The sequence below is a fragment of the Prunus mume genome, linkage group LG2 (assembly GCF_029339155.1).
Source record: "Prunus mume cultivar Tortuosa linkage group LG2, ASM2933915v1, whole genome shotgun sequence".
Classification (NCBI taxonomy): Eukaryota; Viridiplantae; Streptophyta; class Magnoliopsida; order Rosales; family Rosaceae; genus Prunus; species Prunus mume.
In genome coordinates, this window is record NC_142699.1 from 31,930,415 (window position 1) to 31,946,242 (window position 15,828).

Sequence of the window (15,828 nt, forward strand, 5' to 3'; positions counted from 1 at the left end):
CGATATATTGACCATTTGCAGCTCCCACTTGAAGCCATTGAACAACATACTCTTTGTGGAGCTCTTCGATGTGTGGGGTAATGTTTGGAATTCCAAGGGCCGTCATTAGACATGAGAATGCAAAACTTTATAAAGAATAAACCAAGAGTTACCATGACAAAAACATTCAACGGAGAGAGTTCACCAAAGGTATGACAGTTCTTTTGTTTAACTCACGTTTGCATATCTTTCTAGGAAAATTGAAGTTTGGGTGGCTTGGCCCATTCACCGTGGTCAATGTTTCTCTCTATGGAGCAGTGAAGATTCAAAACCCTAAAGATGGCTTGACTTTCAAAGTAAATGGACAATGTTCAAAGCCATTCTATGAGGGAGTTTCAGCTGGCATTCGAACTAGCCATGTGGTGGATCAACTTCCCTCCATACCATCAACTTAGCTGATTGCATAATGTCTTGCCAATACATTAACTAAGGCGCTTCTTGGGAGGCAACTCATGTGTTCAATAAGAAGGTACTTGGTAGCGGTCAACCTAATCGCATCAAGGAGGAGTTTTTCTAAACCTTTTCTTAACTTTTCCCTTTATCATTTACATGTTCTCAATCATCTTTACTGTGCTTTAACAATGAGGACACTGTTCAATTCAAGTATGGGGGAAGGTTTTCAATTTTCGTTCGTTTGTCACTAATTTTTTATATAATGTTATACAATCGATGCTATGGAGCTACCATTGAGGTTTTCATATCAAAATTTAGCACTTCACAAAGCTTTTGCTTTAGAATTCTAGTGGCTAAAGTACCATGTTCAAATTATTGAAGGAGAATAGTGGAGACTACCCTAGTGAGCTATATAAAGCCTAATTGCTTTCTTGAGAGGGTCTAAAGTGTTTCTATTTCTCATCCCTACTTATTTTCTTCAATTCACTCTAAATGATCTCATTGTTCCATTTTGATTTAATACTAAGGATGATTCTCTTCTTCAGATATCATGTGCTTGCTCTCACTTATGAATGAACTCATTGAAGTGATGCTAGGCTATGTGTGCATAACCATTCTATGTGCTTTCTTTTCATCCTACCCATATGTGTGTTCCATCAACCCTTTTGAAGCCAACACTTCAAGCCATTTTCTTCTATCATCATCATTTCCTCACCTTTGTATCTCAATATGAGATATTTAACCTATTGTAGCTATACCCTATAGCTTAGAAATATACCAAGGTGTGCCAAGATAAAGTTTGAAGCAAGGAAGTTGCTGCCATGTACCTAAATGAAAATTGGTGTGAATCTGTGCAATGAAGTTAAAGAAGATGCAGATCAAATCAACAAAGAAGAAAGATAAAAGAGAAAGTGTTTTGATATGATCTAAGTGCGAAAAATAAGGTATATTCCAGGTGATACCATGAAGTTTGCAGCCATAATCAATGATACCTTGCAGATCAATGAAGAATGCGACCTTGGTATAGCCGCACGGCTACTCTATTTTTTAAAAACTAAAAACAAAATCGAGTATAGTAAAACAAAAACCAGAGCAGCCACACAGCGCCTAGGTGCCCAAGTGTAAAATAGTATAGCTTAAAAAAAGAGAAAATCAAAACTCATAGCACAGTTGCATAACATTCTCAACTCAAACTGTTACCAAATCAGAAAGTAGGTATATAATTAGATGGGTGTCCAATACAAGAACGTGACAGAATACTGATAATCTAAAAATTGAGTGTGAAATATATTGAAAGCATATATGAAGAAGAAACAAAACTTTACGCCTGAAAATGATTTTAGAAACAAAACTTAAACATCCAAAAAAAAAAACTCAAATGGGCTTTTACAGTAAGCCCAAACGGTGGGAACTGGGAACCGAATCGGACTGTAACCAATCTGGTTGGGTTTGGTTCTAATATAAGTTTTGTATAAAACAAACCAAATTGGACCATATGAAAAGTACCAATTCCGATTCCTGTTTGGATATTAAAATGAATAAGATTATTTGTGTTGTTCAACATGGTCTTGGTCAAATTTGTTTTGTTTTGAGAAGTTGTCTTCCTTAAGTGACGTTGAAGTAAAGTAAGAAAATGACAGATTGGAATTCAAATATCATCATGTGTCAAAAGAAAACTGATATGTTGTGAGAACACATAAATGGTGGAAAGATTTAATTTCATTCATGCATCCACTGTCAGTTGAGATCAACATACATGAGGTACATGATCTGCCCTCTAAGAATACATACTCTTAAAATTTTCAAAGTCTTAGGCATCCGAAACTCTTCGGGTAGGGTAAATCACATCAATGTACGAAGAACTTAGATTTTTTTTATATAAAGTCGTCATTGCATTTAGCTCGTAGAAATGTGTTCCCACCTTAGTAAATAATGTTATTTTGCTCACATGGACCTTCCTAGGAAAGCATATTTGGTTTCCTCTTCTTTGATACTCTTGTTTAATTTTCCACTTCAATTTTGGATCTTTTTATCTTTTCATTTTCAAGTGATTGGACAGAAATCGATCCAAGATAAGTTCAGCATAAGAAACGCAAACATTTAGCTGGTCAATTCACCAAATTGCTTTTATTGGTATGAGAATCCATGCCCTTCTTTCAACAGTTTGAAAGAATTATGAGAAATCGTTCGTACTCCTGTTTGGTCTAAATTTGTAATGTACTATACAAACAATTGTCACCACTCCTTTTTCACCAAATCAGAATTTGATTCTCCCCATAGCTTTTCCTCTATTTTTCTTGCCCTGAAACTGTTGGGGTGTTGAAGAAAAGGCATTAGACTGTAGACATACCATTGGGGACCTAAAAAATTGAAATCAAACTAACCACAAAAGGGATAAATTGGATGACCTCAAATTTTTTGAAAAGTACTTATTGTCATGTAATCAAATTAGCTTATAATATCGTGACTTGTGAGCGTTGTAATTATAGTGGTAGAGTACTTCTTCTGACACTTCCGAGTTTCTCTCTTCTCCATATTATTTTTTTGTTGAGAAATTGTGGAATTGCATTCATAATTCAGCCAAAAAGCCACTAGCCACAAAGAGTCAATACAAACTAGTCACAAAGAGCCATTACAATAACGGAGCGATCTAACATTAAAATTAAGACACTCTGAGGCTCCTCCACTAACGATCACGCATAATCGAAGAAACTCTAACATAGGCATCCTAACTAAGAGTGCAAACTCAAAACAACAAAAAATAGATGAAGCTTGAAAAAACCAAGCCATAACAATACAAATAAGACTCTTACAAAGGATAGGTGGAAAGCTCTCACAAAGGAGAGATGAAAACTACACATAAAACTAAAAAAAGTCTCTGCGACTTATTCCAAACATGAAGAAACCGCAAAAAGAATAGTGGTAGAGATCCAACATAGAATTGCTTGTGAAGATTTGACGCTGAGACGCATCCGCATGTGATGAGTGGATGAAAATTATTATAAAACAAAGACAAATAGGGGAAGCCTTTTGTCTATGAAAATTGAGGAAAAGAGGAGAAGGGAGGAAGGGAGAAGGGGAGAGGGGCATAAGAGAGGAAGGGAGAGGGAAGGAAGAAGAGTGGCTTCCTCCCCTCAAAGTAAAAACGGTTATAGAGTGTTTTTTAAGAGAGAGGGAACTAGGGTTTTGAGAGAGGTAGACCTCCCGCTCTTCTCCTTATCTAAAATTAGGAAAGAAAAAAGAGTTAGCAAATTAATGTCATGTTCTAATGCTAGAATCCCAATCATTTTCATTTACATAAATTCACCATTGCCAACCAACAATATAAAACAAAGTACAGAGAACATACAAACCTCCTCACCCACCCGTCCACCTCCTCTACTAGGAAATGCCACTATTTCTCTCCACCAAGAATGAAAAATCAGCATAATATTTACAAATCTTTACTACAATACAAAAATGCCTATGTCTCCATCCACCATACCTATATTGGAAATCTATAATTCTATACTGTTCTTGGGTCAACTTACTTATAATTTTTTTTTATTTTAAAAAAAAAATATTTTGGAAATTTTATTGTAGGGCCTTCCCGAGACTTCATGGTTATATTCTTGGTGAAGAATTTGTTTACCAATGGCCACATTGACCAGCAGGGCCTGGATTTGCACATTTTTCCAGTGGTTCACAGATGCATGGAATGGAAGCGATGTAGATTCTTCTTTTGACAAATTGCTGGCTGCATTTGTGACAATTATATTTTATTTTATTCGGATTTTAATCCATATCCATGTAATCTTATTTTAGTCCAGTCAACAAATTGGTCTAAGATCCTCATACTGGAAAGTAGGTTTGTTTTTTTTTTTCCTTAACTTTTCAGTAAGCCGCACACCATTGAATTTATTCTCATTTTTGGATATGCCAATGGAAAATGTACTTCCTTTATTATTTATTTATTTATTTATTTGGTGGGACAAGTAACATGGCTCAATGGGGAACAAAAAGAATAAAAATCTTTCTATTGATTGATTTCCATGGGAGAGAAATACTGAAAAATAGGACTATGTTGTTTAAGAGTGGAGTTCCCTGCTGGCTGGGTCAAAACATGTTGCATGCTTCACCTCCGACGTCTCATACGCAGTGAGGGGTCATGCGCGCATGCTCATCTTTATTTTAGATGTAATGCTCTCGTGCTAAGTATCTGTATATTTATGATCAAATTTGAATCACACATTCAAACGACTTAATTTAAACCACACATTCAAACAACATACTGAATAACATGTAATGTTTCACATTGATAATTTGGGAAGCTACGTTTGACTGAAAATTATTGTGTGCTTGTAGGCCATTTTTTATGAGTTGGAGATTGCTTGCAAGAGTGGTTATTTGGTCATCATCATTGAACCATTCTAATTGTGTTGTGGACTTGGTGGCTGCACCCTTTTTTTCAGCTCGATTTCAAGCTGCAAGCTCTTGATGACCAATGGGTCTTGTCGGATTCATCATTCTTATAGGGAGCCTCATTTTGTTGCAATGAAGCTAGCATTTCGTGGGTTTTGCTGGGGGAAGGGAAGGCCGACACAAGACTTCTAGTGTAGGACAAGTACATGGTTAGGTGAAAGGAAATTACTTTTAGCTATTCGAGCTACAAGTTCTTTGAAGATAGATGGCTATTGCATTATGATCATGAGATGCTTACATTCTACTTGCACTAAATTCTTGTTGGAAAATTTGGTTGATGGACGTTACTTCTCCTGCAATACATCACATAAAATAAATGTTTGAAAAATTATAATTTACATTGACTTATCAAGTAAAATAAAATTACTGTCAAATACTTATCTTTTAGAATGTAGAAACTAGGTCTTCATATATATAAGCTTGATGGGACTAAGAGCTTTAGGTTGAGGTGTGTAATTATTGTCTTTAAGAATAGATTTTGCCCTTCGAAAACAATGTCTCGATGTAACAAATATCCTTTAGAATACAACAATCTATGACCCATCTATGACCCTTGTAAACGTATACTCACATTACTTGAGTCAGGTGAACTACTTTAATCTTTCCCATGAACCCAAACTTAGAAAAGTTTACAAATAAATAAGAAGAGTTTAGAGGAGAGAATAGGAGAAAGAGATGTTTTGCAATAAAAGATTCTATTGATAAGAGTATTATATTGTTGCATCTTTGGCAAAATAAAAGACTTAAAATTTCGCTAACAGGGCCTAGCCCAATAGGAAAGTGTGTGTCAACATTCCTCCCCCCTTCTGGCAAAAACATGAATATTCCTCCTCCTTATAGTTTAGATTGTTATTTATATTAAAAAAAAGTTTAAAATTCCAATAATGAAATTGATAAGAATTGAATAAATTAAAATATAACTATAGACATAAATGGACGCACTAAAGTTTCTTTAAATAAAAATTTCACCTTCGCAATAGTTTCAGTTAATTAGCCCAATTCAATTAGTAGTGCACAACTTCTACCAATAAAGTTAGAGCATCTTCAAGGTAAGAGGCAAAAGAGTATGTAAATAAATTTGTCTTGCCATATCAGCATTTTCATGCTTCAAAGAAAGAGGCAAATGGGTATGTAGAATATACATACTTTCCCCAACAAGGCAATATCGCCTACTTCAAAGTGAAGATGTATATTGGGCCCCACTTGCTTTTTATAATAAAATATCATCTCCACTTTCTCACACACTTGTTATAAAATATAATAGTAAATGTAAAATATAAAAATAAATAATATAATAATAATTTGTACACTTGCATTGCCTAGTCCCTTGGAGTGACCAACTTTTTTCATGAGGCAAATGGGTAAGCAATGTGCTACCTGGGTTGTTATAGTACAATTTTGTCTATTTTATTTTTATACTCCCTTGAGAATGTTAATGACAAAAAACTAAAAACAATCAGCTAACGTACAAAATATTCAAAATCAATATGAAACCAGTTTTGCAATTTAAAATATAATAGACATGTCAATAGGATCTAGCCAAGTAGAAAATGTCATTGACTTGCAAATTAGTGGTCTTAGGTTCAAACCCCAATGGCATCGTGGTACTTTATGTGAAAAACCCCCCTCCCCATATAATTTAGACTACCACTTGAACTAAATTATATATATAGATATATATATATATATATATAATAGACATAGAACAACCATTTATACTACATTTAAAATTTAGATAATAAATTTTTACATCTTATAAGTGGTGGATCCGGTGTTACGGGTGAAATATGGAAGTGCGAAGCATTTAGTTTGAAGAGAAAGATTTTAAATATTAATTAACAAAATGTTCATTCATAATGGAGCAAAAAATTGTACAATTCACAATTGCCTATGACGTATTTTCATTTTCTAACTTGACACAAAATAATACACTTCACAATTGCCTACGACACATTTTCATTTGAAAATGCTCCATGATAACAACTTCTTTACCTTGACATATAAGTTATATAGTGTTAGCCAAATCTTCTAGTCGTAGTTTTTGTTGCTGTTTGTTTAGCCAAATCTTCTCTGCAACCAGGGGCGGCCTTGGGGTGGTGCAACCGCACAAGGCCCCTAATTTTTGAGGGCCTCTAAAACAAAATTCTTTATATTATATATATATATATTAATATTATAGGAATGGTATATATACTTTAGCATGCTGCATATTATCATAAAAGTGTGTGTGGCGGAACTGACTTTGTAGCGCATATATGTTAATAGAAGGGGGTCGAAGTCATTCTATCCTTTTTTTTTTTTACATTATAACAACAAATTTGAAGTCATCCTCCCTATCGTTCTTCATAAAGAAAACAAAAAACGCTTTCTCCTCCAAAAAAAAAGTACTTTCTTCCACTGAAAAAAAAAAACTTCCTGGCTTCTTTATCTTAAACTCTAATTTTCTGGTAAGTAATTATCATCATTCATCAATCTCTCTTTGGTTCATTTTTTTCAATCATTTGACAATTTTTGTCACAAGAAAGATCAAACAGACTAGCTTTGATTTCAATTGGAAGTGAACTTCTAGAAAAACTTGATTATGAACATTTGATTGATGATCTCTCTTCTAAAAATTCAAGAAAATCAATTTTCAGACATTAAGTTTGTACTTGTGTTTTTTTTTCTTTTGGGAAAAAAACTCTTGTAATAGTTTTAATTCTTTAAATAAAGATAACAAATACAATGTGAATGATTTTTGAATAGTAATGCATGTTTTTGTTATTAGATGTTTATTGATGATGATTTTTAGTTATAAGTATTTTTATATTAATTATGTGAGGCTCCTATTTAAGTTCAACACAGAACCCTCAAAATCTTAAAATCTTAAGTACTGCAACTTGTTGTTTATTTGTATTAGGCGCCAGGGAGGGAGGATATTCCATGTTGGCCTCGGTTAAAGAATGAGGAAAAAAGTCAAAATTATTTGCATTTTATAATGCGTGCAAATAAAGCAGCAAAAGAAGGTGCGCCTCTCATTCATGGTGTGATGCCTACTCACAAGGCATGTTTTTCATGAAACAAAAAACTTCACATGTCGCCACGTAGGCCAAGATCTACTCTAGGCTTGACAACCCAGTGCCTTTCCAACTCAAAGATCGAAATCAACAACAACAACAACAAAATGTCAACTTTTTACTCATTAGAAACCAAAACTTTCTTGCTGCTTTTTGCAAACTCAATCCTCCTTTAACAAACACAAAATCTGGGCCTTGTTTACCTGTTTCACCTTTTCATGCCTCTTTTTCCCAAACTACCCCCTCCTCTCTTCCTATCCATTGACACAGTCTTTTTTTTTTTTTTTTTTTTTCAACAATATCATAATTATCATTACTACAAACTTAAGTACAAATCGACAACCCAAACTCAAAAATGTTCTAAGAAAAACTCAATTGGGCCACCAAACCCTTTTTCTTGTTTTCAAAAACAGCCTGTGATCAGCAATGAAATACTTTTTTTGCCCTTAATCAACGGCCCTCAATAATTTTTTGTCACGGGTTGAAATGACACCGGTTATATTTATAGTCAACTAACCTAGTAGAAAATGATCTTAACTTATAGACTTGAATCTCAAGTTTGAACAACATCTGTACGAGAAGTAATATTCTTTTCTTAAGCTATGCACCTCACATTTTCACCTAATTACTAACAAAAACCATGCAAAACTGAACCAAACCGAACCATGCCCCTTTTATCACAACAATGTCTTCGAGTTTCATCACTTGGTCACCGCTAAAGTAGTTCTTTTTTTAACTAATGCTAACCATGGGATTTTGATCCAAATATATATGACCAGAAATGTTCATGTTCAAATAGTGTGACTAGTTTAATTCCAACATCTCCATCGAGAAGCAAATCTGGCCATGTGGTCTCAGAAGCAGCAGCCGCTGAGCCAGCTAGCAAAGCGCAAGCAGCATATGCATAGAGGATAACAACTGATCAAAGATATGAACAGAAGCATTTGCACCAATTTTTTAACACATAAAGCAACGTAGACAAGAAATCATATCATATGGCCAACCAAACCACATGCAAATAAACAAGCCTTATCTATGGATCATATAATGCAATAATATTGATATGATTATTCCTTTGGCTGCAAGTGTGCAAGTAAATGGATTTTGATTTCATTATTGGAAACTACAAAGACAGATTTTTATAACATGTTAGAATTTGGATAATATTAGAACTAGAAAGCTTCTAACTTTTCTCATCCCAACAAAACAAAATTTGAAGATCCAATACCCCAAATGCAATAATCAATCAGCCTTTGGCCTTTCTCTTTTCCAAATCTCCAACCCCATCTTCTCTCTGCTCTGCACCCAAAAAAAGAAACACAAAAAGGAAAAAGAAAACCTAACCTTGGTGACCTTCATTTTTCTATGATCTCATTATCTTCTTTAGGATCCTTCTCATCACCTTTCTTGTTGTCCTCAACAAAGTCACACCCTTCTTCTTTAGGGCTCTCCAAGGCCCTCTTCTCCTGCTCTTCTTCCTCCTCCTCCTCCTCCAAATCATGGCCTCCATTAACCTTTTCCCTTGAACCACCCCCTGCATTGTTCTTCTCTGCCCTTGCCTTCAATGCCTCCAACAATTCCCTCACGGCGTTGCCCTTATCGCGCCGGTTCTTGATCAACACCTCACTCACATCAGCTGGTGTCATTCCAGCTTTTTCCAAAACCCCTTCAAACTCCTTCCCAATCTCCTCATCCAAATCACCCTCCTCATACCCCAAATAGTTCTTCAGCAGAATCTTCAACGCTGGATATGAACAGTGGCTCATGAATATATGCATATCCATTCTTCCACTTCTCAGCAATGCAGGGTCAAGCTTCTCAATGTGGTTGGTTGTGAACACAAAAATCCTCTCACTCCCACAACAAGACCACAACCCATCAGTGAAATTCAACAACCCAGAAAGTGTAATTGAATTTCCACCACCACCTTCTTCTCCAGGAACTGAAACACCACCTCCACCTCCTCTCATTTCCATTGAATCATAATAAGTCCTAGCAGAAGCTCCTCCACCACCACCACCATTGTTCTTCCTGTTAGTCAAATTAATTGAACAATCTATATCCTCAATCACAATAATAGACTTGGAACTTGTCTTCATCAGCAATTTCCTCAGCTCAGAGTTGGTGTGCACCTCGGTGAGCTCAAGATCATAAATATCATACCCAAGAAAATTAGCCATTGCAGCAATCATACTTGACTTCCCAGTGCCTGGAGGGCCATATAGAAGGTACCCTCTTTTCCAAGCGCGCCCTGTGTTCTGGTAAAAGGCTTGGCCATTGGCAAAGTCCCTGAGATCATCCATAATCTCCTTCTTCACCTTTGGGTCCATAGCCAATGTGTCAAACGTGCTTGGATGCTTGAAGGGCACAGATTCCCAAGGATGGCCTCGAGAATCCAACGACCCACCTCTCGAATTTGTGTACAGAAGCCGATCCTGGTTTTTCCTTCGAATTTCGTTGGCCTTGTCCATTATGAAATCCAAGTAACTGTTGAGAATGACGTACTTGTCTTTCTTCTTGATGCGCAGAGTGAAGCCTCTTTTCTCCTCCGGCAATGGCCGCCATGAGAACGTCTGGGATTGCCTCTGCGTGACCACGTGCTCCCAGAGGACGGTGACGCCATTGAAGGCGTCCACCATGCAGTCATTGTTAGAGAGCCCAAAAGTGATGGCGCTGGAGTTGAGGGCACGTGTCAGGCTGAGGCGGCTGCCGGAGATGGAGACGGTGGAGCTCAGGTAGAGCTGGACGGCGTTGTAGAGCTCGTTGGTGTTGACGCCGTCGATCTCCGTGATGTCGAAGTAGTAGTAGGAGGAGAACCAGTGGAAGATCTTGTTGAAGAGCTTCACGAAGGCGAAGCGAAGCTCTGGTGGGAAGACTGTTTGGAGGAGGCTCTGGCAGAAGGCTAAAACGCCTAGCAAAGAGGCCAAAGAAGTCCAATACTCTTTCATTTCTGGTGTGGTTTGAAAATCTATTTTGAAGAAGATTTATGGGTTTTGTGTAATTGGGTTTTGAGGAGAGGAGGTGAGAGAATTCTTGGGATTTTGAGCAATGGATTTTGCTCAATTTATAGAGGAGAGTGGTAGGATTTTAAGTGTTGCTTGGGTTTTTTTTTTTAAAAAAAATAAAAATATAATAAATATAATAAAATGGTTTTGGCTCAATTTGTAGAGGGAGTGATGGGATTTTAAGAAATGGGTTTTGCTCAATTTATAGAAAAGTGATGGGATTTTGGAACCTCTGAGTGTTTTGGCAAATGGGTTTTGCTCAATTTAGAGAGGGAGTGGTGGAGTTTGGAGCTCTTGGGTTTTGCTCAATTTATAGAGGGGAGTGGAGTGGAGTTCTGGAATTGTTTCTCTGAAATTAGTGGATGAGAGAGGGAGAGAATAAAGCAAGGGTGAAAAAAAAAATGCTTGAAAAGGGGAAAGGGACTAGCTTTTGAAATGGGGAAAATTGGCTGGCCATGGAGGGATATAAGTACAAAGGAGAACAGCAAGAGAAGGGGCTAAAAAACAAAAAGGGTTTCTGGAGTTTGGAGTTGGGAAGAATCAGAGATGGGGCCTATTGGGTTTTTAGGTTGAGAGGTTGAGTGATTTCCAGGGGGTTTTGATGGACTTTTTCCCTGTACAATATTATGGAGGATTTGAAAGAGTTGCTCACTTGCTCTGTCATGAAGGACCTAAGGATTGTGAAATGAGAGGAGATGATATTTCAAGATCTTGGAATGGGACAAAGAATGTGGTTAACCATTGGAGGGTTTTCCTGATAGCTGCAGCCCCTGCTTATAAATCAAGTTTTAAAAAAAATCAGAGGGGCAATACTTGATAGGGATATGTGCATGTGGGGTTTGCAGGCATGATATAATGCAATTCTTCACATTGTTATAATTTAACGAATTTACCAACTTAACAAAATTGTTTGAAATAAGAAAGGAAAACAGAAAGAATATTGGACCCACTAAGCTCTTTGGGGTCGCATGTCAAACATATTTATATGGTGTTTGTGTTTAGAGGATGCAACATGCACATCCTGTGGTTTGTTAGTTACTAATTGCATATATTCTGCCAAAGTGGCTTCATTTGGTGAAGGAAATCTTGAAAGACTCAGAAGATTTTAACTTTGAAATTAACCACATTGGGAACTGAGGCGCCTATTAATGCATGTGTAGGTTTGTTATGATGGGCTTTGTGCACAAAGGTACAGGTTCTTAGCCTGTCTTAGTCAAAAAAAAAAAAAAAAATTTATATCAGGAATATCACTGTTTTGTTATTTTGACTAATAATACAATGACATATATAAAAGTTAGTCCAGTATGTCATTGCATTGTTAGACGATGATAACAAAAAGTTTTATCCCCGTTGCACGAGAGTGTTTCTCTTGTCCTAGAGGTTTAAGAAAGACCCTTTATATTAATTGGATTTTCATAGCTTATGCTATTCCCCAATTAAATGTTTTTTTTCTTTTCAAAAAATGGTTGTTTTTTTTCATATATAAGTTGGTAGGTATCTATAATCTATGTGTGATGATGAATCAAAATTGTGTTTTCACCTAAAATTTATGAAACAAAACAAAAACCTAATCAAATAATTTCAAACCAACCTAATCTTCCAGCTTGGTAAACCCTAGCTTCATCCTCAACAAAAAAAACTCTCTGGCCGCAAAAACCTTGAGGGGGAGGTCACCGTTCCTTCTCCTCTCTTCTTTGACACACAAATCCCTCTCCACTCCCCTACTTTTCCCTCTCTTGTCCTCTCATCTCCTTCTCCCTCCCTTCTTACCCGCCCATCCCTTCACCTTCAATCTACTTTCTCTTCTTTAGCACATCTTGGGTTTGGGCTTTTGATTTGCTTGAGGACGATGTGGCTGCTTTATTGGTTTTGTTGGGTCGTTTTGCAGATCTCGGGTTCCAGCACTTGATTTACTTCATGTGTTTGAGTTTGTTGTGTGTTCGTAGTCTCTATTTGTGTTTTTTTACTCATGAGAGTTTAAAGATTGTAATTTGCAGTTATACTTATGTGCGTTGTGGTCTATACTTGACTTTTGCAAGCTTGTGACTTTTATGTCGGAAGTCTTCCGTATTTGAATTTACCCTTTGTGGTTATTGTGCTTCGTATTTGTAATAACCTTGCATAGTTATCTGTATTTGTACTGGCTCTTGTGGCTGACAGCCTTTGTGCGTGAATTATAAATGCAATTTATCGTTTATATATATATATATATACCATTATTACAAAAGACTAATTTCAAACCACACTTGATAAATGGGTATGGACCACTTTAGTTTTCCCAAGTATAGCTTGCTTTTGTTGTTTGTTTGCATTATTGTTGTATAATTGAAGTGCTTAGATTGTAGATTATGATGCATTGCTCTCAAGGGTGGGGACCTTATCTATCTATTATTAAGGGTCTGAGTGAGGATTGCCAAAAAGAAAAAACTTCGTAGGAAATCATAATTGTTGTGTGAAATTTTGGTTTGTGAGCTTTGGATGTAATGTCTCCTCCAACATGACAAACAGCTTGAGCCAGCTAGTTGACCCAAAAAAAAAAAGCTTGAGCCAGCTAGAAATAAATACATTTTGAGGTGTAAAAAAGATTAACCAAAGTTAAGGAAAAAAAAAAAAAGATACCAAAAAACCAGCTAAAAGATACGAGGGCATGATAATAATCCATCTCTATTTCCTCATCAGTTTTGTTTTGTTTTGTTTTATTTGGTTGTGAGAAGAGAAGTAATAGTGACCTCCATTTTCCTTTTTTTTCTTTCCTTCTTTTATTTAATTTTGCTGGGGAGGTGTGTAAAAACTGTTTGATGTGTGTCTCAGAGAGAGAGAGAGAGGAGGATCTTTATAAATTCTGAAAAGCCTTTTGCTTGCATGAGATGTTAAATCGAAAAATAAAGAGAATCCTTTTGGGCTTCGTTAATTCTGACTCAATTTCCCATCATTTCGTCACCTGCTCATAATCTAAATTAAAAAACAAAAACTCAACCCCACAAAGACAAAGAGAACAGAGGCTGCAGAGAGCACAGCAAGCAGCAGCAGCAGAGAGATAGGATCAACCACACTTGCACGTAAAGCTCGTCCACTACGCAAAGCAACCTGCCATTGATTTTGAGACCGTACAATTTCTTTCACTCACACGTAATCGAAAATAAATGATAGTTACAAAATACACAGAGACTGGCAAAATCAAAAACACAGTACTTACTCATGTCCTTCATTTGATGCTCCTCCATACATGACACGTCTACTGCATTCATTCATACACCATAGGACCATAGGTCCATAGGTCCATAGGTCTTGCTAATAGGAAAATGATCATTTTTCTTTGCTATTTTAACCGCAAAAGTCCTAGATTTATACCCGAGCTTTTTTTGGTCATCACACTCACTTTTGAGTAATTTCGGTAGTCCAACTCTAGCATTATGTGCAACAATTTTCATTTAGTCTACTGCATAGGTCCATAGGTGTTGCTAATAGGAGTATGATCATTTTTCTTTGCTATTTTAACCGCAACAGTCCTCAATTTATACGCGAGTTTCTTTTTATCATCACTCATTTTTGAGTAATTTCGGTAGTCAAACTCTAGCACATGTTATAATTTAGGCATTATGTGCAACATTTTCATTGGTTTTTAGATGATAATTGTATCCAGGTTGACAATTTTATCCCTTAAATTGATGGAATTTGACGACATGATTAAATTAGAACACGCGTGTAAGGACCAAAATGAATAAAAAAGAGTTGGATGACGAAAATAAAACTCGTGTACAAGTTCATGGACCATTTGAGTTAAAAACCCTTTGTTTTATAAAATTCATTATTGGAACCTTACTTCAAGTCACTCCTTACAAGAATAATAAAATGGGAGCAGATCTTCAACACCATATTTTTGACATAAATTTTCACCCATTTGATTAAAGTACCACGAATGAATTTTAGCTTGTCAAATATAAGATAGAGTGAATCATATTGTATGTCTATGTTGATTTTATATGGTATGAACTTTTTTATTTTTTATTTTTTGAGCTAATCGCATAAATCATCTAAGAAAAATGCTAGGGAGATCAACTTTAGATATCAACTTGTGTTACATCTCTCTAATAGAACATGAGACCCATTGTATTGGTGGGCTCCACTCTATTAGAGATATGATACACAAGTTGGTATCTAAAGTTAGTCTCTCTAGCATGACCCATCCTCTAAACTTTATGGGCTTCATCTTTCTTTAAACATCCTCTAAACTCGTACACAATCTCATTGAAAAAAGAAACCCTACACTTATTTTATAATGCATAGAAAGAAAGGAATGATGGAAAAGTTGATTAAGCCCAACTTTAATTAATTAATTTTTGTCGTTAATTTATAGAAGTCCAGTCCAGCCAAATATTTTGACAATGTTGTACTCATCTTTAGTTTGGAATGTGAAAAGAGAAGAGAATTCAGGCTTGAACACATCACATGCCTTTAAAAAAGGAAGTTGATTTTTCCACTCCTCTTTTATTTACTTACACTCTATTTGTTGGAAATTGTATGCTCTCACTACTCTTTTGCTTACACACCTTTTTTCTTATAATAAAAAGTATTTTAAAAAAAAAAAGGAGTGTAAGTAAACAAAAAGGAAATGAGAAAATCATCACCCTAAAAAAAAAAAATCTGAAATAGAAGGTGTGCCTAACGTCAGGATATTGAACTGGTTTTTCAAAGGAATCATGGTTTGCCTTTGATTTGTTTTAAAAGTAGAAGTATAGAGTGAGAGGGCGCCGACGTCCGAGCCTTAAGCTGTCAAGTCTTATCACAATCTAATTCCAAATTCTTAAGGAGGAAATGTGGCAAAAGCTCTTTCTGCCTTTTACTTCATCAGAATCCTAATGGAGGAAGTGTTT

At 36.0% G+C, this 15,828-nt stretch overlaps 1 protein-coding gene across 1 annotated transcript; it reads right to left on the reverse strand.

Moving 5' to 3' along the window:
- Window positions 1-9,037: 9,037 nt before the first annotated feature.
- On the reverse strand, window positions 9,038-11,700 carry LOC103323481 (AAA-ATPase At5g57480). The gene has a single exon (XM_008225479.3). The coding sequence runs from the start codon at window positions 10,895-10,897 to the stop codon at window positions 9,305-9,307; it is 1,593 nt and encodes a 530-aa protein (XP_008223701.2). The 5' UTR covers window positions 10,898-11,700; the 3' UTR covers window positions 9,038-9,304.
- Between the last annotated feature and the right edge of the window lie 4,128 nt (window positions 11,701-15,828).